We start from the raw sequence: 26279 nt of genomic DNA, 5'->3' as shown, positions 1-26279 counted from the left end.
AATGCCCCTCTGCCATGTACATTGGCCAAACCGGACAGTCTCTACGCAAAAGAATTAATGGACACAAATCTGACATCAGGAATCAAAATACTCAAAAACCAGTGGGAGAACACTTTAACCTGTCTGGTCATTCAGTGACAGACCTGCGGGTGGCTATATTACAACAGAAAAACTTCAAAAACAGACTCCAACGAGAGACTGCTGAGCTGGAATTGATATGCAAACTAGACACAATCAACTCTGGATTGAATAAGGACTGGGAATGGCTGAGCCATTACAAACATTGAATCTATTTCCCCTTGTAAGTATTCTCACACTTCTTATCAAACCATCTGTACTGGGCTATCTTGATTATCACTTCAAAAGTTTTTTTTCTCTTAATTAATTGGCCTCTCAGAGTTGGTAAGACAACTCCCACCTGTTTATGCTCTCTGTATGTGTGTATATATATCTCCTCAATATATGTTCCATTCTATATGCATCCGAAGAAGTGGGCTGTAGTCCACGAAAGCTTATGCTCTAATAAATTTGTTAGTCTCTAAGGTGCCACAAGTACTCCTGTTCTTTTTACAGAGGGTGTGAGTGATTGCTGGACCCAGGCTAAAAGGAGATTAGCCTGTAAAAGGGAGCATTCTGGAACTGGTGAGGATCTTATCTGTATTTAGTTTGATTAGACATAGATTTGCACATTTTATTTTATTTTACTTGGTGACTTACTTTGTTCTGTCTGTTACTACTTGGAACCACTTAAATCCTATTTTCTGTATTTAATAAAATCACTTTTTATTTAGTAATTTACTCAGAGTATGTATTAATATCTGGGGGAGCAAACAACTGTGCATATCTCTCTATCAGTGTTATAGAGGGCGAACAATTTATGAGTTTGCCCTGCATAAGCTTTATGCAGGGTAAAACGGATTTATTTGGGTTTAGACCCCATTAGGAGTTGGGCATCTGAGTGCTAAAGACAAGCACACTTCTGTGAGCTGTTTTCAGGTAAACTTGCAGCTTTGGGACAAGTGATTCAGACCCTGGGTCTGAGTTGCAGCAGACGGGAGTGTCTGGCTCAGCAAGACAGGGTGCTGGAGTCCTGAGCTGGCAGGGAAAACAGGAGCAGAGGTAGTCTTTGCACATCAGGTGGCAGCTCCCCAGGGGGTTTCTGTGATCCAACCCGTCACAGTGGCATAGTCGAGCAGGGTCTGTGCACAGCTGATTGCTTTGAGATACTGGTAGTGATTTTATGTGAGTTTTAAGTGTGGTGGCTGGAGAACAGACAAAGTGGTTCCTGGTTTGTTATTTTCTGTTTGCTTATTTCGGGAAAGGGAAGTAGAGACAGAAAAGGAAGCAAAATAAGTAAGACGGAAGATCAGAAGAAACTAAAACTGCAAAGGGTACAAATTGCCCAGAAAAGCTGAACGCTGGGCACTGTGAAAGTCTCTGTTAACTAAGAATCCCCTGAGTTGAGTGCATCTCAGTTTCAGTGAACTGCGGAGGGGTTGTGGCCCAGCACAAGAAAGCAGGAAAATGAGTACTAGTGATCTTAGTTTCAGTGAACTGCAGAGGGGTTGTAGCCCAGCACAAGAGAGCAGGAAAATGAGTACTAGTGACGCTGCTAATAAACTAAAGCTGGCCAAACTGGAAGCAAAAGAGAAAGAAAATGAACATAAGAGACGGCTGGAACTAAGACAACTAGAAATTAGTGCTGTGGAGGCAGAAAATGCAAGGGAAGAGGCTGCCCACAAGAGAGCTATGGAGGCAGAGACAGCTGCCCACGAGAGGGCTATGGAGCCTCAGAGGGAGGCCCAGAAACATGAACTGGCTGTTATGGAGTTGAGGAGACAAAACCCTCCCCCTGCTGGCTTCACTTCCCCAAAAATCCACAAATGGGAGCGACTATGTCCACGGTATGACGAGTCCAGCGATATCGCCGAATATTTCATCACCTTTGAGAGACTGTGCACCCTCCATGCCATCCCTGAAGATCAGAAGATGACCACATTGATAGCAAAATTGACGGGCAGAGCTCTGGACATATTCAATAAGATGCCTATTGATGATGCTTCAAACTATGGTAAATTTAAGAAGCTGGTTTTGAAACAGTTTCAGGTTACACCTGAAACCTACAGGGTTAAATTCAGGAGCCTTAAGAGGGGATCTGGATTAAGTAATGTGGCTTATGCCAATGAAATGAGAGATTTGGTAGATAAATAGGTGCGGGGGGGAAAGGCATTACAAGCTTTGAAGGGATATGTGTGATCTCGTTACTCAGGAACGCTATGCATCCGAAGAAGTGAGGTTTTTACTCACGAAAGCTTATGCCCAAATAAATCTGTTAGTCTTTAAGGTGCCACCAGACTCTTTGTTGTTCCTGAATATGTGCAGTGATGAGGTAAAACAGTATTTGTGGGACAAAAAGGTAAATGCAGTGGGTGAATTAGCTGGGTATGCAGAGTCTTATGAGCAAGCACATGCTGCAATCAAACATAAACCACTGGCAGAGGGGTATAAGGTTGGGGAAAAGCAAAATCATAGTTTTACCCCTGGGTCTGGGAAAAAAGAGGCTGGGCGGTCACCTCCCCATTCCCCTGGTACTCGTCCCAAATTTCCTGTGCTAGCAGAGGAGCCCAAGAGGTGCTATCATTGTAAGTCCACTTAGCACCTGAGGAATAAGTGTCCCTTGCTGAGTGGAAACAGGCAACAAGTAACTCATGAAGCTGCAGCTTCTCAGAGCCAGGCTGTGGCCTCTTTCCACACAGGATTTGTAAAGCTTGCTTCCACACAACCAAGCAATGAGCATATGCATGCTGTTAAATGGAATGGTCAAATGCTTCTTGGATTAAGGGACACGGGTGCTGAGATCTCTGTGGTCAGGAGGGACCTGATCCAGGAGAAGGATTTGTTGCCAGGTAAAGTGGCAGAATTAGAGCTGGTAGGGGGTTACAAAGTCCTTGGACCTTTAGCTAAAGTACACATGCAAACTCGGGATTTGCAGGCTGAGCTGACGGTTGCAACGGTGGTACACAATTTTGCACCGTTTCTACTGGGGAATGATTTCTTTAGTGTGGCAGAATCTGTCCCAGGGTTGGTTAGCAGTGAGAAGGAATCTTGTGCTAAAAGCCCCGGGGGGGAGGGGGTGAATCACACGGACTGCTGGGGGAATAGGAGAGTGTCCCTTAGATTCCCCAGCAGCAGTAAAGGATGCAGCTTCGGGGGCAGGGCTGGTTGTAGCCGGTTCCTATAGCCCCGGGGCTCAAGGGAAGTTCCAGAGGGGGGAGCTGGATGAAGCCAGCTCCTGTCCCGTAATCATCTCCCCTGGGGAGGGGGATGTACCACCTTGTAGCAAGGAGGCCACCACAGCTGCTGACTGCCAGGAAGTTGCAGGTCAGCAGGGGGCTGGGCCTGCCCTGGGGTGCGCAGAGGCGTGTATCCCAAAGGTGGAAGTTGGGGTCCTGGGGACCGCTGCGGTGGGAACAGGCCCCAGGGACTCTGTAGTCCAAGTGGAAGGGGAGGGATTTTGCTGGCCAGTGAGAGGTCTGTCGTAGCTGGTAGCTGTGAGTCCACAGCTGGGGCAGGATCACCTTCCCTTTCAGGGGACACAGAGTGTCGGACCCGGAGGGGAGCCCAAAGAGGGAAGCCCAGATGGAAGGTCAGGGGGGGCCAGAGAGTCCACCCACCTTTTGTGGGGAGGGGCTTTCCCAGGAGGAGGGTGAAAAGTCTGCATTCGAAATGCCAGCCCCCTCTCCTGTGGATCAGGTTTTAAGGGAAACCTGGGGGGCAGGTCTCCGGGATGAGGGGGTCCATCCAGCTGACCCATTGGAAACAAAAAGTGGGATGCCCAAAGGGGTCCAGAGCACCCCAGGGAAAGCTGCTGTTCTTGCTACACTTGCAAGAGATAAAACTCTCTCTCCAAGACAAGGGGGGGGGGGGGGAAATCTCTTCATGGGAGGAACTTCACAAGGGTGTGGGGCCCAGCCCAGAGAAACTCCAGAGGGAGGGGCCGAGGACAAGCATGGTTGTAGTACACCCTTTCCTGGCCAAAGACCCAAGCACATGCCCAAACTAGAAGTCTTCCCCAAAGAGGCAGAGGAATCTGCATCAGAGTGTCTACCAGAGGGCACAGAGAACTGGGAAAATGCAATAGATGCTAAACAAGTCAAATTGTGTGAACGAAGCCTGTCCACCGTAGATTTGCTGTTAACCTTGTGTCTTTTACTAATTCACCTATGGGATAAAACAAAAGAATTCACACTAGTGGTAAACCCTTTAAAGATGTGGGACATACCTAATTTGTGGAAGAAGCTGTTGTACATGCTGGGGATGGTGACAAGACAGCCCCACCAGCATGTTACTTTATAGCCCATACCTGTAAAAAGCAGCAAAAGCATAACAGGCCCATGCTGCTGTGTAGAAGGGGAAACTGAGGCACACCGCCTCATGGCATTGGTGGCTAAATGCCAAGACACCTCCACTTTAACAGATATTGCTGTCTGCATTCTGTTAGCAATACTACATCCCAACCTGTTTGCAAGCATCTGGGGACCAGGAACCCCAAAACGGGCTAGAACCCCTAGGAGTGACATCATATGGTTTCAAGGTACTGAAAAGGAGTGTGACCAAAGACAAACAGAAATTTTACAGGTACTGCCTCCGCCATGGACAGTGTTCAAGTCTCTGGCAGTAAGTTCAGGGGGAGGGTGTGACAGTGTACCCCATAAGGCTTTATGGGGAGGGGGTGCTTATAAATGTATGTATGACATAACTGGAATATGTTTTGTGCTGCCTGTGCCATGTAATATATCTCCATAAAGGTTATGGTCTACTATATCTATTCATCCTATTTGTACATATATATCATTTTCTACTTGAGGTTAAGAATATGGGCTGTATGCTGGCTTGGTTTCTAAGTAAGCTTTGGGAGGCATTTGGTCAGCTTCTTTAGGAAGGAATTCGCCAGGTTAAGTACCTGATCAGGAAACACTTGGGGAACAATGCATCTTGGAATGCTCCAATCCACATAAGAAGGCTTCCCGGAGACATGCAAGATACCATGTGGACAATGGCTTCGGCCTGTAAAGACTGAGTCATGCAGGGACATGTGACTTGCCCAGGTGACTCCAGAACTCCATCTTGGAGCTGGACTTTGCATAGGACGGGGGTCTCCACCCACAAGACAGAGTCTATTTAAACCTGTGGGAGACCCCTCCATTTTGTCTTCAGCTGGCTAAGGAAGGAGCCTCTCCACCCCCCCAGGATACTTGAAGGGAACTGGAACAAACGACAGTAACTACAGGGGGTGTGAGTGATTGCTGGACCCAGGCTAAAAGGAGATTAGCCGGTAAAAGGGAGCATTCTGGAACTGGTGAGGAACTTATCTGTATTTAGTTTGATTAGACATAGATTTGCGCATTTTATTTTATTTTGCTTGGTGACTTACTTTGTTCTGTCTGTTACTACTTGGAACCACTTAAATCCTATTTTCTGTATTTAATAAAATCACTTTCTATTTAGTAATTTACTCAGAGTATGTATTAATACCTGGGGGAGCAAACAACTGTGCATATCTCTCTATCAGTGTTATAGAGGGCAAACAATTTATGAGTTTGCCTTGCATAAGCTTTATGCAGGGTAAAACGGATTTATCTGGGTTTAGACCCCATTGGGAGTTGGGTATCTGAGTGCTAAAGACAAGCACACTTCTGTGAGCTGTTTTCAGGTAAACTTGCAGCTTTGGGACAAGCGATTCAGACCCTGGGTCTGTGTTGCAGCAGACGGGAGTGTCTGGCTCAGCAAGACAGGGTGCTGGAGTCCTGAGCTGGCAGGGAAAACAGGAGCAGAGGTAGTCTTTGCACATCAGGTGGCAGCTCCCCAGGGGGTTTCTGTGATCCAACCCGTCACACTCTCATTATAGTTGGTATGGCAACACCCATTTTTTCATGTTCTCTGTGTATATATAGATCTTCCTACTGTATTTTCCACTGCATGCATCCGATGAAGTGGGTTTTAGCCCACAAAAGCTTATGCTCAAATAAATTTGTTAGTCTCTAATGTGCCACAAGTACTCCTGGCTCTTTCTGCTTTCTCTAATACTCTTCCATCCTGGCAGGTTTAAGATGTACCAAGATTTGTACCCTGGAAGCGCTATTTTTGACACTCACTTGGTCACAAGGCAGGGAAGGGGATCCTTCATAAAGGACAAGCTGGTAAGTAAGGATGGCCTGCCCTCCACCTGCTGATACCCCAGCTAGATCCCAGAGCACAGGCCCGAGAATGGGGAGGGGATGCTTTTCTCTGTGAATGTGTTGATGCCAGTGGGCTGAGGGGTCATGCAAGGCTGCAGAACAAACTGTCTTTGTCCAGAACAAGAGCGTTAATGTCTACAGCCCCTGGGCTGTAAGCTCATCTGTGCAAACAGACCCCTGTGCCCACGCAGAGCCCCACTGACTTTAGTCAGGAAATTCATTTAACGGCAATGTCCCCCAGGGATCTGACTGAAGCCCAGTGACATTGAAAAGCAATGACTGTGGCTCCGTGGGATCAGTAATTCCACATAATGTGTGGATTCATTTTGATGCATTAGTTCAGAGTGGCAGTCTGCCTGGGCACAGATCCCCAGGGAATAATCAGGATAATTAGTCTGAAGGCATTCCCATCAGGCCCATAGTTACTTACTGCCTCCGTTCCCTGCCTTGCTTCCTTTCCAAGTGCTGTACATAAGCTGACACCCTCCATGCTCTTTGCCCACAGAAGAGAGTGTGGTTTGTGCTCCAGGCTTTCATCAGGAGCATCTGCAAGTTCCGGAGGGAGATGAACAATCGGCAATCCCGCAAAGACTTTGAGGACTTTCTCCGGAGGGAGCTTGTAAATCAAAAAGAAAGTATGTCCAGATCCCGCTCATTCTCCTGCCTACCATTGTTGCCACCTGGGGTGAGCAGACTCTAGGGGAGGCAATAGCAGAAACCTGGCAGCTTGTCCTCTGCTGTCATTTTCTTACCCGAGAGTTCTCTGTTGGAGGCATATAAGAGGCCAGAATACCAGCTGGCTCAGAGGGAGTGAAGCAGCTGGGTGGTTCTCTCCATAGCAAGAATCTGCTCCAACCCAGCAAGAAGTTAGCCACTGGAGAAGGGGAAATCCCATTTGCTAACCTGGGCAGGCAGCTCTGCAGTTGGCCACTCAAAGTGGCATTTTATGCAGCTCGTGCTATTTGAGCACCCATGTGAGGAGCTGGGCAGCCTAATTTAGGCACCCATTAGGCACTATAATGAAAAATCAGGTCCTAACTGTTTAAAGCACTAATTGTACTGCATAACCCACCTGGAAGCTGCCTACGCCTTATGTTTTCAGCTCATCTGAAGACAGCCCCCACCAGCTGCTTCTTGAATGTTCAGTAAGTCTGTGCAGTGACTTAGTACCTGGCTTCAGCTGTGAGCATTTCCTCCATGTGGTGGTTTAGGGCGTAGCACTAATGTAAGTTCTTTCCTTGTGATTTAGGGTAGTGCTGTGGGGGCAGGAGGGTATGGGGATTAGAGAGTAATGTGAACTAGAAGGGCTCTGGATGAGCCCTGTGTGTACTGGGGGAAGTGTACAGGTTGAGGATTACAGGGCCAGAGACACCAGCAGCAAACCGTAGACAGAAGAGTAGAGCGCTTTAGGTGGGGGTTAGGCCGGGTACAGGATTGCATTGTCGGGGGACTGGGTAAATTGATAGAGAGACACACGTGGGATTGAAATGAGGTGTGGATCAATCCCATTAGTGCTGGCCCTGTCACCTCCCTGTCTCATGCACGCACTGTCTCTCTATCAATTTACCCAACATCTGGGTTGCAGGAGCTTGAGGGAGATGAGTTGCTCAGGTCTTCCCTTGTCCTCACTCAGACTTGCCCAGTAGCTCCATGCGCAGTACCATTGCCATGGCTAGCCCCCGCCAGGCCGTGCCGACTGCCAGCACGGGACAGGATGTGGAGGTGATACAGGTGAAGCGCCGGCTCTTTAATCAGCGGCACATTTCCATCAACTTCCTGGTCAACGACCTCAGTTTTTACCTGGAGATTGAGAAGTAAGCCTGCCCGCCCTGTCCGTTTGTTTCAAATACCTTGGGATTCTTCCTGTCTTGCAGGGATAAAATCCCTGGCCTGATGGGCTGGCTCAGACAGAGCAGCACCGCACGCTAGTCTGCTGGGCACTCAGCTGATCTGTTGCTTACACTGCAGTGATGTGGTGCTGGGAGGTACTGAACTCAGCTCCCAGGGCAAAGAGACAAGACTCAAAGGCCTGTTCCTTTACACAAAGAAGCCCCCTTTGCACATCCAGAAGGGAGTCTTTGGTGTGAATGAGTACCTGTTGCTGAGTGCTCTGCAGCGACACCTGTTGGCTGATCAGGGAGCAGCAGTAACAGAACACTGAAAGACGCTCACTTTCACTCTCCCAGCCAGCACAGGAATGGCAGTGACACATGTGTGTCTCCATGGCAGGAGGTTGTTTAAGGGGGGGGGGGGGGACAAGTTAAGCCATGCTGCCTGTGTCTGCATTGCGTTACCCTAACTGTGACCCGTGCACTGCTGGTGGCCTGCAGAGAGCGGGCTAGTTACACACTACTGGCTGCTGCTCCTGGTTTGACATTTGGTATTTTCCTGCTGGAGCTGCCACGGGGATGTCGTGATGGCCAATGGCAGAGGTGGGAAGCACAAGACAATCCCTCTGCTGAGGTGTAGTTGCCCCTATGAAAGTATCTGGGAACCTTTATGCCATCCCCCACCCCTCTCTGTCATAGAGTGACTCACCGCTGGCCAGGTGTGGTGTAGCAGGCTCTGGTCTGGCACCCACTGCGGGACAGCTGTTCCAGCCTAGTGGTGGTCTGCCTCTTCCGGTGACTCAACCCTTCGGCCAGGCCACATCCAGTCCCACCCCTTCCGGGGTAGCAGAAAGTCCTGCAAACACCAGCCTGATGTCCTTAGGTCAGGTTTCCAGCCCTGACTCTAGACCCAGTGATCTTTACACCCCTTGTCTCCAGGTTTCCCAGAGTCCCTACTTTTTGTATGGAGGTATCATGCCACCTTCCTCAGTGGCCAGGAGGGGAACCCAGGCCCTCCCTCTTCTCTGGGTTCCAATCCAGGGACCCTGTGGAAGCAGACAAGGTCCACTCTCCCAGACTCCTCATTTGAGTGCTTCCTACCGTGGACTTCCTGCTGCCCCTTTCTGGGCTGAGTCCTTTCCATTTCTTGTTGTGAGCGATACTTCCCCGAGTTTCTCCCCCTGGAAGTCCTGTTCCTTTTTGTCAGAGCTCCCTTCGGAGGGACTGCTCCACCCCCCTGTCTTCCCAGTGTCTCTCCTGGCCTGTTCCAGGGTTCTCGTGTCAGGAGAGGATCCCCAAGGCCTATTCCCCCATCTCCATCCCTGGGCTTCCTCTTTCCTCTACTGTTCTGAAATCCTGCCATTGGCCCACAGGCCTCTCTATTGACCAGAGAGGGACTGCAGTTCTTACCTTCTCATTGTGGCTCCTTCACCTCATTATAACTCCCAGATCCTTCCCAGCTAGGCTTCATCTTTAATTGGACCTGGCCCATCCTCCAGGTGCAACTGGATGCATTCATTGCTCTCTGGCTCCAGTTAGCCCTTTCTATACCAGTGTGGCATATACACCCTATCACACCCTCTTTGGAGGAAGACATGTGCCACAGGGCAGGGGGTGAATGTTAGTGGGAAGTGGGTCAAAATCCCCAACGTGGCTTAGAAAATCACAGCTAAAGGCCACATGTTGTATCAGAGTCTGAGGAGACAGCCACACCCACGGCTTCTCTCTTAGACGTCCCCTTCCATTTGTCCTGGCAGATTTTGTCACCTGGCTGATTCAGCCGCAGTGCTCGCAGCCTGCGGGATGTACACCGAGAGGGACGTCACCTTTCTTAAGACCAAAGTGGCCACAATCACCAAACTCTTCCTGAACTCCGAAGTCGCTCCTAAACTGCGGGTAGGAGGCTGTAACACGCCCTGCACGCTCACTACCAGGGAGGCCTGGGGCCTGCAAATCATCACCTGAGAGCCTTATGGACTGGGGGATATCTGGCTCAGGGAATTAATAATGGGACCCAGGTTTCAATCTGCTCCGGCTGAACATACTGCAATTCTGATGACTTTGACATTGTGCGAAGTTATTAGCTTCAATCCAGGTCCTAATGGAGAGTGTCCATGATCACCAAAACCACTCTCACAACTGACGCTAACTGGTAATCCAGAGAGAGTGAGTGAGTGGGCATGGCGACCGAATGACCATGTAGACATTGGCCCCTCTGGTCAGGGCTGAGACACAGTGGCTGGCTTTACGGTCAATAGAGAAGAGCCTTTTGGTCTGTATTCACTAGAGATCACTCATACTCTCCCTCCCCATTACGCTGCACCTCCCCATGGCACACTGCTGTTTTAACCACATTTCTTTTTAAATCCCTTTTAAAAGCATGGTGAGGGAAGGGGCAGAAAGGGGATTCCTTTGGATTTTGGCTAGTTAGCCAGGAAATAAACCAAGACCCTGCTTGGAGAGCTCTGAACTGTGACCAGGGCTCTATAAGTGGAATGTAGGATCCTGGAAGGTGCGAGGGCAGGGGGAGTTACTAGGGGTGTTTCTCTCTGGGATTCAGTAGGGATGCCACCTGTGCCTTACGCCCCATTTGTGAAGTGGTCTCTGTTCTGTGGCCAGGTGAACATTTCTGAGGGCCAGAAAGATTTAATCCGGAATTTAGTTTCCAAAGGAGTCCTGGATCGCAGCCTCTATCACGTGGCCTTGCTGAACGTCTTCCCGGTTCTGATACACTTCTGGAAAAGGTAAAAATCCCTCTCTTTTGGACTGGGTGAGGGGGGTGCAGAGGTGGGTGTTGGGCGCTTTCTCGCCTTACATGTTCTTTGGAAGGAAGGAAGTCCGAAAGGGACGTTATTGCTAGCTGTATTCCTCAAATGTGTTAGACTTGATTTGCTGTCTGTCCTTGACCTTAACATTTCCCCTACAGATACTGTAACTGGAAGGCAATGGAATCCTTCCGCAGGTACCCGAAGATTAAAAAAAATCTCTCTCCACTCCCTGCTAAGGCATCACCTATAACATCCGGTATCTTCAGTGGGGGTAAGCTGAGACTGCCTCTTCCTCATCCTCTCTTTCTCTGATGTGTTAGCCGTGTCACGTATGCTGCACGTTACTCCTCTCAGCCTCAGGTAGCGGCTCACCAGTGGTTCTGTATGAGAGGCAAAATTTGATATTAAAATACCTTTATTTGGTGAGCATTTGTACAGATCAGGCAGCTGTCATGCTTCATGGTGTACACTGGATCAGGTCAGGAAGGAATCTTCCTCCAGGTAAAGTGCTGCACAATTGTCTAGGGGAGTTTTTTGTGTGAAACATCAGGTAATGATACAGATACTGTAACTGAAGCAGAAGACAAGAATTGATGGATTAATATTGATCAGGCAATTCCTATCTTCCTATGTTGGAGATCATTTTCAATCAGCATGATGGTCTCAAAACAGCTAGAGCCTTTCCCTTCATTCCCTCCTAGATAGTACATGAAAACCCGTCCGTGGTAAGTCCCATAACTGTACATCTGCTACTGAATACAGAAAGTCAAATCAGGGTCATATCCATCAATTGCACTTTCTCCACGATAAACACACTAGATTCCTTATACCACATCCCAAAAAAATATTCAACCCTTCAAAACAGAAATTAAACTAAAGTCATTCTGGTTTGCGAATTTGCTCCCAGCCAGGTTCGGAGATGAAAGCAGATTGAGGAGTGATTCATCTCTCATGTAACTTCACTGACATCAGTGGCTTTACACCAGGGCTGAACTGAGCACTTACAATGCAGAGAAGCTGCAGTCAGGGCTCGGGGGTGATACTCACTAGAGTTCAGATGTGAAGTGGAGTGACTGGTATAGAGTACATTGTCCTAGAGATCAGGGACAATTTTCACTCCTCAGCCTGGCACTTAGTACCAGCTCATTTAAGAACCAAACTATGAAATGATTCTAAGACATTAGCACTGAAGTGGTTGTCACTCCCTCTGACACCTTGGATTCCTCACTGAATATTCATGTGGCAATTTTCTAATTGACTTACCACTTTTAATCAAAATAGTCTTTTTTTTTTATGAAAAGAGAGAGTTTGTTTTATTTTCTTTAATAGTTAGAATAGAAAACGGAGTGTCAGGAGTCTAGGGTTCTATTCTCTCTACTCCATCATTGAATGACCTTGGTCAAGTCATGCAACTGCCGTGCCTCAGTTTCCCTGCATATAAAATGAAGATCTGGAGCCTTGATTCTCTATTTTGTTATAGCAGTTTTATGTGGCTCTATTGATCTGAGTGGTGAATCAAGCCCATTGATGTCTGTTGAGATGCATATCAAGATGTATTGATCCAGGCCAAACAGAGCTCAATATTTATCCCAAGGAACAATAGATCTTATTTTCACTCAAAGTGGAAGTTACTACATGTAACCATGCCAACCTCTCTTCCTTATTTGTTTGTGGAATGTTTATCAGGGGGCTTCTGAGACCAGCTCCTCAATACATCATGGCTCTAGTCCCAAAGTCAGGATTATTGACCTCCCGAGGAGGCAGACAAAATTTGATTCATCACATGATTATTCTCAGCCAGACGTCAGTCAAAATTTCAATTGCACATAAAAAGACTTAGGGTATCTACCTGACAAGGCTGTTTGGGAGGGTAAACAAATCTTCGTAAAAAGCTTTATGGAGAGAGTTATATGCAGTACTTGCAAATTATTACAGTCATTAACTATTTCTGTTCCATGCTGTCTACTCCCAGGCACCAGAGTTCATGTTAAAAACCATGATGCTTTGAGATGTGACCAATCATTATCCCAGTATTCAAGTGTTGCTCTGGACTGGACTGCAAATGGAATACATTGAAATGGCATTTTGTTCCGTCCCGTCCTGGCCATAATTCGGCAAGGAGTGCCAATTGGGCAAACCCCTGTGCCTGCACAAAGCTCCTTGCAGGACTGGGGCCCCTAGCAGAATCCAAACTCTGTAGCTAGGCCTTTAACAGACTAACATCCTCACTAGAGCTGGCAGAGGACGACACATAAATCACTCTGATCTCTGTGTTATAGCTACTCACTGTGTTTGTGTCAGTTTCTAGAGCTGCCCATTAAATGAGAAGAACCATCTGTAGTTGTTACCAGTGTCCGCACTGCAAAGCTGAGATAGTGGTGGGAGAGCAAAGCAGATTCACTTCTGCTTCATGTCATCCACGCACTTGCCAGCCAATCTCCGATGGCAGAATCTGTATTGTTGGTGTCATTGTATGAGGAGGGGAAAATACCCAGCTGGATTTCCAAACCCAGGATAAAAGTGTATTTTAGGCAGTCAGAAAAATCTTGTTTCGACTTGCAAACTGAACTGTTTCTGCTGACTTCTGTCAAGATACCTTCCTGATCGTGATCACACCCTAAAGTAAAAGCTTTACCTAGTGAGGTTATTGACAGGATGGGTTAAATAGTTTTTAAAAAAAAGAACTCTAAAATTACTAGGAAAAATATCCTAAATATATATTGATCACACACAAGCACCTTTATAAACTTTAGTTTATTTCTGGGATTACATTCACTGCAAAGAAGCAGATGAGCAGAGTAATGTATCACCGCATATGCATATTTTAAATTCATCTCTCTTCCCAACCCCACTCCCCTTGGGTGCCTCTCTTTCTGGGAAATTCCCAAGGAAGAGACTTGAATTTTTCTTCCATCTGGCCACATAGTGTCACTGTTGCTCCGCTTGTGCCTTATTTTGTCATCAGCAGAGGATTGGGCAGCTTCTGGTGCTCAAAGCGATGTCTCAGCTGGGATTGTAGCCTTTGAGGATGTGGTGAAGTACCTTCTTTAGGAAAGCTTGGGGAAAAAAAAATATAATTCAGAACTTCAGATTGCTAATTCAGGGAGGGAGAAATTCAAATGACATCTGCCACATGAAGCTGAAGATAGTGCTTCATCCTACAATTTGTAGAGCAAACACCAGCTGGCTGGCTGCATGTATATATTGGACTATGGATGTGGCTGGGTGTGTGTGGCAATATGTTAAACCATGCGGCTGTGTGTAAAGCTGTGTGTCTTTGTACCACCTTCCTCTTTCCCCCTCCATTCACACAACCAAACAAACCACCTTGAACAACATCCGACTAAACACAAGGCCCCACCTCCTATCCTTCAAGACCTGTACCACGCATGGGATAGTCAGTAGCTCGTACCCCTGTTGTTCACCACTGCTGCAGCAGAACCTAGGGCAGGAGGTGGTTCCCTCTGTTATTCATGGGTTTCAGAGTAGCAGCCGTGTTAGTCTGTATCCGCAAAAAGAAGAACAGGAGTACTTGTGGCACCTTAGAGACTAACAAATTTATTAGAGCATAAGCTTTCGTGGACTACAGCCCACTTCTATGCATCCGAAGAAGTGGGCTGTAGTCCACGAAAGCTTATGCTCTAATAAATTTGTTAGTCTCTAAGGTGCCACAAGTACTCCTGTTCTTCTGTTATTCATTTGTCCTCTCATCTTGTTTCATTGACTGTGCCTGATGTTCAAGGAGAACAGGCTACAACAACATCAAATGAGATGCTTGTTGGATTACCCTGAGCCGCTTCCTTCCCCCTCTTGCCCAAGGATACGTGTCTGTCACATCCCAGTCATTTAATATGGGATGGGGAGGGGAATCCAATCTCACTCTCCAGTCCCTCCTCAACCCTGTCTGCCAATCCAGACGAAAGGAGCTGACAAGGTCTGCGAATCTGTGTGGGAGCAGCTGGGTGGTAGAGCAGAGGAAGGGGGAATCTATTGGATGCATTAGAGGAGGATCCCATTTCTGGAGAAGTTACTGTGGTGTATTGTTTTGCCTCCTCTTTCAATAGAGGACTATCCAATCATTAGGTTCACGCTGCTCAAGGGGATCCAGCTGCTGCTACCTCAACCTCGGGAGGAAGTGGATTCTTCTACAGAGCAAAAGTGTAAGTAACTTTGCCCCTGAGGCTCTCTAACCTGGGAACCGAGTGCCTAGTGACGAAGAAGGAGCCTGGGAAATCAGACTCTCCTGTCTCTAGTTATTCATGTCCCCAGCTGCACAGTACTGGGTTTACCATGGCAACATGATGCTTGGCCCAGAGTCAGAAGGGGCCCCGGCCAGCCTGATTCCCCGGCCGGCTGAGCCAGCCAGGAAAGCTGCCCCACCCCACCTCTTCCCACCCCTGTTCTGCCCCAGGCCCACCCCCACTCCACCCCTTCCCCTGAGCTACGTCCTGGCTGGGGGCTGCAGCAGGGGTCGGGCTCACCCTGCACTCACTGGGCAGCGGGAAGGGGAAGCGGGGGCAGGGGGAAAGAGGCAGTGGGGAAGGAAGGGGGTGGGATGGGGAGGAGAAGGGGATAGGGAAAGCAGGGATCCAACATGCGGATCCCCTTGGCAGCAGCTGGGGCTCCTCTGTTAAACAGGCCCATCAAGCCCTCACCCTGACAAGCCCCACCTCCCCTGCATCTATACCACCCCCGCTGAGCCCCCCCAGACACCCTCCCCGCTGAGCTCCAACCACCTACACCTGGACCCCCACCCAAATATACCCCATCTTCCCTGCACCCAGACCTCTTCCCCTCCCCCCTCCTCCCGCTGAGCTCCAACAACTTTCACTTGGTCCCCCCTGCAGACTCCCATTGCCCCTGCACCTGGAACCTCCCTGTGCATCTAGATCCCCCACTGAGCTGCCTGCACCCAGACTGCCCCACACAGAACCCTCTTACCCCCCACACAGAACCCTCTTACTCACATCTGGATCCCCCCACACTAAGTCCCTCTGCACTTGGATCCTGCTGCCAGGCTGAGCCTCCCTGCCCATATCTGGTGTGCCTGGTGCAAAAGGGGCAGGGCCCCAGGGTGTTTCTGTGGCAGGCATGGCCCTTGTGCTGTGTCAGGGTCAGGTTCAGCCTCACTGCCAAGTCCCTGTCCCAGGGGGGTCGGGGAGACTGCAGGTTGTTCTCCCACCTCCAGGCAGCCAGTGACCTGTGCTCCCCACTGCCATGGTGGAGCTTCCACATTTATTTATTGTAAAAAAAAAATTGCAGAATTTTAAAATATTATGCACAGAATTTGATGCAGAATTCCCTCAGGAATGGGGGTGCTGTACAGCTGTGATGGTGGGACTGTGAAGGGGGTCCTGGACAGTGGGGGATCTGTGGGTGGGGGAGCTGGGCAGGGGGGGTATGGTGTGCAGGATGCTGTGCAGTTGTGGTGGGAGGTCAGCAGGAGGGGTCTCTGGGCAGGGGGTGCTGGGCATAGCGGGTCCGGGGGCATTGGGCATAGGGATCTGTGGGGGAAATCTCTGGGTAAGGGGGTGCTGGGCATAAGGGCAGGGCACTGGGCAGGGGGGCAGTGGGGAAGGGGCACACTGGCAGCACAGGACTGGGTGGGCCAGTGTGCATCTAGCAGTTGTGGGTTTGTAAACAGTGCCCTTGTGCTAGGCTGAGTGGGGCCATTCCCACTGTGCCTCATTGCCCCCAACCGGCCCCTTGTTCTGCGGACCACCCCCCAGCACATGCCCTATTTTCCCAATGGGGGCCCACAAATATGTTTGGCGCTGGGCCCACAAAAAGTTAATCCAGCCCTGCACCTGCGTAGATATTGCCAGGCCACCTTGGGAGCATCACGTTCCCCTGCTGATCTCTTTACCCCAAGGAGAAGTTAGGAATGCTCTTTCTCTTTAGTTCACCTTCCTATCTGCCCAGGAAAAAAGAGGCTTAGATGTTAGAATGTTGCTGGTTGCTTGTGTGGAGGGGATGATTTTCAATTCATGATGGAAAGTTCTCTCTCAGGTTTTGTCTCAGCATCATCTGAAAGCCTCAACTGGAAAAAGCCTCCATCTGGCATCTGCATGACCCAACAGATCGGGTAGGCAATGACTGGGAAACCTCATCTCCTTCCGTCCAGACCCAGTACGAGTGCCTAGTATGATTTCCCATCTCATTCGCTTCCTAGGCTGAGTACAAATTGTGTGGGCATGCCAACTCCCTGTCCCCCCAACCTACCCCAGGCACAATGAAGAGTGGGGAACGTAACCCCAGCTAGGGGTGGATGGGATTGTTGGCTTCTCAGCTGTGTTGCAATTCCAGTGCGTTTGTATAGTACAGGGTCGGTGCCCTCCTGTCCCCCGCCCATCTTGGATTGGCATTGCCTGACATTCTTGCTCTTTTTCCTTCAGGCAACAGCTTCAAGATGCTTCTAAAAAGCCATCCTAATCCATCCCCGTTTTCATGGTTTGAGTGAGAGCAACTCTGCACCCGGAGGCTGGCTCTGAAGGCACGGCAGTGCTGCAGGTCAGGACTGAGGTGCACTAGCAGGGCCGTGGTGGGAGGTCTGGACTAGAATATCAGGGGTTGTGGCAGTTCAGGCATTAGGTGCTTTGGCAGACCTATGGATTGCACAACACCTGTTCTCATAGTCCTTGGCTGTGGACAATGATGGCATCTTCTGCCTTCAATAATGTTCTTTAATCACTGGCCCCTTCCCCCATAAAGAAATAAGTGGAAGCAAAAAAAGAAAGAAAGGTCACGGGAGGTAGGTAGATAGGCCTAGGCACTAGGACAGGCAGTGTCTGCCCACTCCTCCACTTGGGGGACAATAGCAGAGAGCAGCCAGCCAGAAACTCCAGCCAGCGGGGCAGGAGCAGCCGAAGCAGGGACCTCTAGACATCGCAGTCAAAACTGTAGCCAGTTCTGACTTTCCCTGCCCTGACTGGCTGTTTGCTCCAACCCTCCCTCCCTCTCCTCACAGTATCTTCACCTCACCTTCAGTCCACACCTGCCCGCCTTATCTTCTCCTCCCCTGCCCTGTCCCCTTCACCCCCCTTTCCATTTGGCTGATCCCCTCCTAAGTAAACCCACCCCTCACCCAGGCCCAAAATAGTTGTGGAATGAACATAACATTTGCTGCCATCCCGCTGACCGCTCCGCTTGTGTGTTAGACCCCTTCCCCCAGCCTGGGGCTGTCTAGTCTATTTAGACAATATTGTCTCATTGTTTCCTTGTACTTCCCTGTCTATCCATCTCCATCTGTTGTTTCATCTTGAGATTCTAAGCTCTTTGGGGCTGGGGCTGTCTTTTTGTTCTGTGTTTGTCCAGCTCCTAGGGCTGTGGTCTATGACTGGGGCTATTAGGCACTTCCGTAACACCAATAAATAATAATTAATAGGTTTGCTACTTGGGCGTATCGATTCCCTGGGTGTAATGCTCTTGTCCCAGTTCTCAGAGGGAGTTGTTCCAACAACTTACACAAACGGGCCCCCTCTGTGCCTTTGAAGCAACATTGCAGGAGAATCTGGTCTCTCTGTAAGGCCTTGTCTACCCTGGGGATATGCCCCAGTTACAGCCACCAGTCACCAGCCACCCAGGTAGCTGCACCAGTGCAAACCCCTAGTGTGGGCAGGCAAATGCTCTGCAAGCTGCAATTTGCGCTGGGGGAGCTTGACACTGCTTGAAGCCAGGGCAAGCTGCATCGTTGCTAACCTAACCGCAGTTTAAAGCCTCTTTGCCTGCCTACACTAGTGCAGCTACCGCGCTGGCTGAAATCCCCAGTGGTAAACAAGGCCTAAGGGAGCTGTATCCGTCCCCCACTATCCTTCTCACTTACTAACTGCCCAGAGGTCATTGCAGCCTGTGATGTAAAGTGTTTTCCCCCTCCACAGAGACAGCGGGAAGCCTAGTGCTCTGATGTTATTAGTGGATGCTGCAATGGCTGAAAAAAGTTCTGAGTTTCAAGCAACATGCACAGAGAAACTTTCTGCTCAGATGCTAGCAAGTGCAGAGAATAAAAGGTTTTGTTCACTAGATGTGTTCCTAGTGCCCTTCTGTCTGCCTCTAAATATAAATAGCAGAGCAACCTCCACGGTGAATTCCTGTCCCTTCAGACTCTAAACACACCACATGAGCCTCTGAATCCATCTCCTGTTCTCACTCTGATCACCTTTTTGGAGATGCTAGAGAACTTCTGGGCCCAGGGCATTTACACCCTGGTAGCTTAGACCAGTGTTTCTCAAACTGGGGTCCGTGGACCCCTGGGGGTTCTTGAGGATACTCCAGCGGATCCATGGGTCCCACTGAGAAACTCCTCCCCCTCCCTCCCAGCACCTCCTTCATGCCGGGGAACAGCTGTTCCCCGACGTGAAGGAGGCGCTGGGAGGGAGGGGGAGGAGTGGGGACCTTGGCTCTGAGCCGCTCCCGGAAGCAGCCGGCAACGTCTCTGCAGTCCCTGGGGGGGGGGGCCACGGGAGGAGTCTCCACACGCTGCCCCGCTCCAAGCACTGACTGTGTAGCTCCAAGCACTGACTGTGTAGGCCCACAGGAACTGTGGCCAATGGGAGCTGCGGGAGTGGTGCTTGTGGGCAGGGGCAGCACACTGAGACCCTCTGCCCCCCTGTCCCCCCCCTCCAGGAGCTGCTGCCAGAGGGATGTGCCTGTCTGGAGCCGCCCGAGGTAAGCGCCGCCCCTCTCACTCGCTCCTGCACCCCAACTCCCTGCCCCAGCCCAGAGCTGGCACCCAAAGTCCCTCCCAGAGCCTGCACCCTGCACCCCCTCCTGCACCCCAACTTCCTCCCAAACTCCTTCCCAAAGCCTGTAACCCCTCCTGCACCCCAACCCCCTGCCCCAGCCTGGTGAGAGTGAGCGAGGGTGGAGGAGAGCGAGCGAGGGAGGAAAGGGGGGGATGGCCCTGAGAGGGGGCAGGGCCTCAGAGAAGGGGTGGGGCAAGGGCTGAGTGGGGGGGCTTGAGGTCCCTAAAAATTTTTAAATCAAAATGAGGGTCCTTGGATTGCTAAAGTTTGAGAACCGCTGGCTTATACCTTGGTTGTAAACAGTCCTCACACAGGAGTGAACAAGAAGTTCCCAATGCCCCTTGGCCTGGCTGTATGAGGGTTACTCTATGAGGAGGCCAGGTATTGCTTGCTCATGTCGCCCCGGCCTCTGTGGGGCAGGTGTAACCAACTAGTTGTGCAGGTCCTCTTCTGGGCTTGATACACAGAGGATAAGAGTCTGTTACAACCCCACCTAGAGAACTTTAGCTCAAGGTGTAGCAGCCCATGCATTTAGCTCTGGAGGTCTCCAATTCAGCCTCCCAATTTTGAGGGGAGTGTGTCTAGAACTGTGAAGAGAGAAGAGATGATGCAAGGAATCGAGAGCTTTCATAAAGATACATCGGCCTTGGGGCCAATGAAGGCCTTGTCTCCATTCTGATTAAGACTGGCAGAGTGTGTTTTTGTTATTCAGTTGTGAAAATTAATCAGTTTATTTGAATTCCCAAACTGGAGGTATTTACCAAATAGGTAATTAAATCCCACCAACCTCTGTCCACACGGCGCAAATGCTCATAGACATAAAATGTCAGATCTGGAAACCGGTCAACAAAATACTGTGATGGGTTCTGGATTATTTCTTTGAACCTAGAATAGAAAACAGATGATTTTACGTGGGGCATCCCAATTCATTGATAAGTATCAAAGAAGTAGGTTTTCCCACTGTTCACCAGCCTTGAGAGAATTTCCTGGAAACAAACTAAGGTCCGTGCTCTCCCTGCTTTGCATCTGTGGCTTCTTCCTTTCTCCCCTGCCTGGGGATTAAAAAAAATCACTTCACTGGTGGTGGTGGGGATTTTGGCCACTAGTTTTCAAAATCTGGTTGCAAAAAAGTTTTTTTTTTTTTTTTTTTTATAATACTGAGTAGTATATGGCTCGATAGCATTCATCAGCATGCAATCTTGACAGGTCTGTATGCCCAATTAAGGCCCATTTAGGGCTTATGTCCCGCCATCCCACCCCATTTCTGGTGGCGCCAAAGTTTGGCACCGTCAACCATTTTGAAAAAGTGTGTGTGTGTGTGTGTGTGTTTGAGTAGGGGTAGTGTTGTGTGTGTTTGTATTGGGTACATGGAGAGAAAAAGGTTGAAAGAAGAGAGTGAGAGAGTGTAAAGATGAAAAAAGAAAGTTTGAGTAAGGTTTAGAGAAAAAAAGGAAAGAGAGGTTTTTTGGGGGAGGTTGAGTCAGGAGAGAGGCTGGTAAAGACAGGTTATTCAAGAATAGAAAGAGGAAAAAATAAAGCAGTAAGAGAGTCTGTGTTACTGAACACATGCAGAGCGAAACATCCTACCCCAGCAACTGTTGATAGTGAAATGATAGCTGTTCTGGGTGACGAGCCTAGGGAGCTAGCCCCACCTTTTGGTGAACCAATCAGAGGTTGTTTACAGCTAGGTCACAGAATGCACTTGTTAAACCAATCCTGTAGTCCCAAGATTTTAAACAAGAACCTTTTAGAAATGAACTATTGCTTGGTGGGTTATTTGAAAAACTCTAACCAATAAGCATTTGGCCCTGTGTATAAAAACACATATTTTTGCGAGTGGGCCTTTAAAACTGGGAGCCTAGACACAAAGACATGTCCATGTACAAGACGCCTACTGAAGCCAAGAAGCCGGAATTGCCCCTGGGTGCACCAGTACGTGTTCAGAAGAGAAGGCCTCTTTATGCTTATTTTGCTAATGAGGCAGGACCATTGCGGACCCCCGTCTTTCATCCTGAAATTGAACTGAAGAAAGAGGAAGACTTTATGGAGCCACAGCCATTTGTAAAAGAGAAAAAGGATAAAGTGCGAAAAAAATTGTTGTCGGATGGACATGTCTTTGTGTCTAGGCTTTCTTTCCTTTTTTTCCTCTAAACCTTACTCAAACTTTCTTTTTTCATCTTTACAGTCTCTCTCTCTCTTCTTTCAACCTTTTTCTCTCCATGTATCCAAGCACAAACACACACAACACTACCCCTACTCAAACACACACACACACACACAAAATTTTCAAAATGGCCAACTGTGCCAAACTTTGGCGCAACCAGAAATGGGGTGGCAAGGCGGGACATAAGCCCGAAATGGGCCCTAATTGGGCATACAGACCTGTCAAAATTGCATGGTGATGAATGCTATCAAGCCGTATACTACTATGCTGGAAGTGAAAAAAGGATCCCCTCCCACTCAACTCCTCTCGCAGCCCCCCGAAACTATCTTCATCTGGGACATCAATACCGATATGACCACTTACCATTGTGGTTTTGCACCATAGTGCGCCCCCACATTTCTGATTAACCTCAACAGGTCAGTGACAGTATCTTTATAGGAGCGTTTCTCTTTCATATTTTTCAGAACATCTTGATCAATCTGAAAAATGACCCATAAGAGATCGGTCACTCCATGAGGTTCCCATACCATAGAAAATACTCTCCTCCTTCCCTCTCCTTCTTGTCCCCTGGCTACTGAGATCTCCCACATTGGAAACATAGTCACTATCCCATTATTTCTTATATTTTCAACAGAATTGACCCACCTATTTTATAGCTATAGTGATAGTTAAGGCTGTATAATTGTTTCCATCATAACCCCCTACTGTCAGTCACTCAGATCTCTCCAAAACTTTTCACGTCTCAAGCTGAAATTTTCCAGGTTCAGTGTCTGTCTGGGGATGAATTGGGCTGTTTTTGTTTTTTCACAAAGTATGAGCTAAAACAATCCAGCTGTTAAGAACATGTAAAAAAAAAATTAAGAACCTTCCCTATTATAAACAAAACAACCACCCAGCCTGCAACCCCTGAGAGCCAAAAGGACTAGATCAAAGAAAGTTGAAATTTAGCTGGGAGAAAATAGACCAATGTAAAGAGAAATACCTCTGGTGACTTGTGGCTTTGTTTCTGCAGTTTGCAGGGCCACCCAGAGGATTCAGGGGGCCTGGGTCAAAGCAATTTCAGGGGCCCCTTCCATAAAAAAAAGTTGCAATACTATAGAATACTATATTCTTGTGGGGCCTCTGTGGGGCCCGGGACCTGGGGCAAATTGCCCCACTTGCTCCCCCCTCTGGGCGGCCCTGGCAGTTTGCAGGGTCTTGAAATCACAGTTTGCACATGCACAGTGCTTTGTACAAGTACAGGGTTTTTTTAGCCACTCTTAGAGTTCTAAATGCAGGCATGCAGCACTGCACATGTGCACGGCTATTCTAGATGCACTGTGAGCATGCACAGCTATGTTTCCCATTGAGGCCCCAATCCTGCAAGCTCCTTCATGCAGGCAGACCATTATATCTGTACAGAGACTCACTGAAGTATAGCGGGCTACCCACACAGAGCAATTTAGACAAAGGCAGCGGCGGCTCCAGGCACCAGCGCTCCAAGCGCGTGCCTGGGGCGGCAAGCTGCGGGGGGCGCTCTACTGGTCCCTGTGAGGGGGGCAGTCAGGCAGCTTTCGGCGGCATGCCTGCGGGAGGTCCGCCGGTCCCGTGGATTTGGCGGCAATTTGGCGGCGGGTACGCCGAAGCCGTGGGACTGGCGGACCTCCTGCAGGCATGCCGCCGAAGGCAGCCTGCCTGCCGTGCTTGGGGTGGCAAAAAAGCTAGAGCCACCCCTGCACAAAGGCCTCAGTGAGTGTACTTTTACTGCACACCAAAAGTATTCATTCCAATAGGTAGGGCTCCACAGAACCTTTTGCTTTACTGACTGAGGTGCACAGTCACTGCACACCTGATACAGAGAATTCTGGTGGGTCCAATCCATTCTAAGTTATGGAATTTTTTTTTCCTTTCAAGCCATAGGAATCCCATCAAAAGTCAGGAAGTGCCACAGTTAAGACTGTATATGCAGCCTTAACTCCCCTTATACGTAATGCATAGTATTCAGGACCAAATTCATGTAACAGAGTTCAGAATTTGGCTCAGAGACTCTAATTATGTTATATACTATTTCTCAAATAATACAACACAACACAGGTTTTTTCCCCATGAACCTTGAAAGGCGCATCTTGTAAGACGTGCAGTGAGGGCTTGATCCCTGACACCTATGGAAAGGCTCCCATTGACGTCAACGGGCATTGGATCAGGCCCTGTGGAGCCCATTCACTACATATCTTCAGGTATGTACAAGGAGGACGAGTTAGCGGAACGATGGTTTTATGGTTAAAGCACTGGACTGGGACTCAGGAGATCTGGCTCTGGATTCAAGTTTCCAGCAGACTCCCTGTGTGACAGACTCCCTCTGAATTTCTCTGTGCCTCCATTCTCCATTTGTAAAATGAAAATTATACTTTCTTTCTCCCACCTTCTCTCTCGTCTATTTAGATTGTGAGTTCCTGAAGGCAGGGATTATCTCTTACTATATGTTCATGCAGCATCTAACATGATGGGGCCTTGATCTTGGTACGTGCTGCTAGGTACTACTTTAATACAAAAATAAATAATAATTAGCATTACATGTGTAACCTTAATTTTGTCATTTCCTGATTTCTGAGTGCTTAAGTGTGCAACCTGCATGATAGTATGTGGGGGAGGGGATTTGGAATGAAAAAATGGCAAAAAAGTGTACTTGAAAAGGTACAAAACTGATAAAGTTTTCAGATATTTAAAATATGAAATGGCAATGTAGGAAAAAACAATGCATATTCTTAAGAAGAAAATATCTAAAGTATATTTTAAATATCAAATGTATATTAGCAATTTGGCAAACCAATTCAGATTCCATTTTGTACAGGAATCCACTGATAATGAAGTTATTTAGTATCAGTGCACTGGAAAAATATGTATATTGGATGATGCCTTGATTATGTGTCAGTTTCATTCTGCCAAATCCCTTGGTTGGCCATTAGCTGCTTTTGATCACTAAATCAAATAGGCTTTGGCAAGAGGGCCTCCATTTCACTTTGCAATGGACAGGTTGAGTAATAAAAAGCATTTATGGATTCCTTCAGCCTTGCCACCAGCAACAGGTATCCTGTCTTTGAAGACACGGTGGACACAGAACATGAGCAGACTGAGAAAAGGTTGAATACAGGCAGTAGTCCAACCAACCATCAAGCAGAAAGGACTATGATGATGCTACCAAGAAGACAGAAAAGGAAATTAATCTTGATCCACAGTAAGGAATCTGGGCTGAGACATCTGTGGCCCACATACAGAAAACCTTAGTGCCTATAAGTCTTCAGGGACACCTTTCCTAGTACAAGCTGCCTATTTTTATTTATTTTATGATTTAAATGCCAGCAGCGTGCTGGGTGCTGTATAAGACACTAACTGACAACGGTCCTAGCCCTGGAACATTTGCACTATACAACAAAGATACAGAGAAAACAGGACACAGTGGGAAGCCTATTTGGAGGATTATTCTTAATATATAATTAGCTAATTAAAGCTTACCTTCCTAGTCCACTGGTGGAAGTGCTTCTTAGTTGTTGCCTTATTGCAATTCAAAGCTTTCACAATCTGGCTCCCAGCATTGTATTTTTCGATGTCTGGATTATTCCCAACATCCACAAGAAACTCAAACCTGCTGTGGAATTGAAAGAGAGGAAGGGATGGCCTTCAAGAATGTGTACCTGCTATAGAGTTGAAGGTGAGTCAGGGTCGTCATGGCACATTTATTATCCCAGAGTGGGGAGGTTTTGGCAGGAGCATTGCATCTTTTGTATCTGTTGTTTGAGATCTTAGAACTATTGTTAACTTACCTCTCACAGGTCCAGAAAAAGGGATGGTGGATCAAGTCTCCTAACTGAACTGAGTTTCCTCCATGGGGGGAGACCAAACTTCTTATGAGATCTTCAATCTCCAAGTGACCCTGCAAATCTGTGGGACATCTTGCAGACACATCCTCTCCATCAGGTCCATCAAAAGGCACCTCACCCCTTGTTACAACATATAGGACCAACCTCCCGAGTGCCTGAGCAAGAGAACAAGCATCAGAATATTTCACTTCCAGAGCCAAAACCTCCAGCAGAGAGAACATACAGGGTTTGCTCCTGCTCCCCTTGAGTCCAGAAGGAGCAGAACTGAGCCCAGAATCTGCAAAGTTTCAGTTATATATTCATCCTATGGGCCAAATTCTCTTTGTTATGCTATTCTCAAGAAACAGCAGGTACAGGATCTTTACCAAAAATAGATATATGAATTGATAATATCTCCCACTTAACACGATCCCTTAAAAGAAGCTGTTTTGATACTGAAATCAAGATTGTTGGGCTTTTTAAAAAAATGCTGCATGTAAAATAATGGAATCCGTGGATCAAGGTTAAGGTTGTTGTGTTGTAATGAAATATACATTTCTTTAGACTAAGAAAGAATAACATGCTTACGTTTCTTACATGGCTGTAAGATGTTATGATGTTTTAACTATTCATTTCTTTGCTGTTAAAGGTTTGGGTTTTGTAAATGATGTGGTAGTTAAATAAATTGTTGATACTTAGCAA

The 26279-nt window shown here is 48.1% G+C and overlaps 2 protein-coding genes across 6 annotated transcripts in view; one reads left to right on the top strand and one right to left on the bottom strand.

The window, feature by feature from the left end:
* Positions 1-18857, top strand: part of LOC101947203 (regulator of G protein signaling like 1) — a 28220-nt gene extending 9363 nt beyond the window's left edge. Inside the window, exons 6-15 of the mRNA XM_065554499.1 lie at positions 6104-6200; positions 6745-6874; positions 7873-8053; positions 9826-9964; positions 10688-10812; positions 10995-11107; positions 14901-14996; positions 16846-16921; positions 17232-17346; positions 18714-18857. Coding sequence (XP_065410571.1) covers positions 6104-6200; positions 6745-6874; positions 7873-8053; positions 9826-9964; positions 10688-10812; positions 10995-11107; positions 14901-14996; positions 16846-16921; positions 17232-17268 — 994 coding nt within the window. The 3' untranslated portion in view covers positions 17269-17346; positions 18714-18857. The remainder of the gene's footprint in view (positions 1-6103; positions 6201-6744; positions 6875-7872; positions 8054-9825; positions 9965-10687; positions 10813-10994; positions 11108-14900; positions 14997-16845; positions 16922-17231; positions 17347-18713) is intronic.
* LOC103305975 (2-5A-dependent ribonuclease) overlaps positions 13572-26279 on the bottom strand; it is a 27332-nt gene continuing 14624 nt past the window's right edge. For 2 of the 5 annotated variants that reach the window (XM_065554497.1, XM_065554495.1), the window contains exons 4-8: positions 25542-25753; positions 25234-25366; positions 22105-22220; positions 20365-20462; positions 13572-13892 (exon numbers count right to left, since the gene is read on the bottom strand). In XM_065554497.1, coding sequence (XP_065410569.1) covers positions 13840-13892; positions 20365-20462; positions 22105-22220; positions 25234-25366; positions 25542-25753 — 612 coding nt within the window. In that variant the 3' untranslated portion in view covers positions 13572-13839. Of the gene's footprint in view, positions 13893-20364; positions 20463-22104; positions 22221-22244; positions 22574-25233; positions 25367-25541; positions 25754-26279 lie in introns of those variants that run through there. The other 3 variants (XM_065554496.1, XR_010589776.1, XM_065554498.1) reach the window with 3 other exon arrangements.

Source organism: Chrysemys picta, chromosome 8 (assembly GCF_011386835.1).
Source record: "Chrysemys picta bellii isolate R12L10 chromosome 8, ASM1138683v2, whole genome shotgun sequence".
Lineage (NCBI taxonomy): Eukaryota > Metazoa > Chordata > Testudines > Emydidae > Chrysemys > Chrysemys picta.
This window is presented reverse-complemented; position numbering and strand designations above follow the sequence as displayed.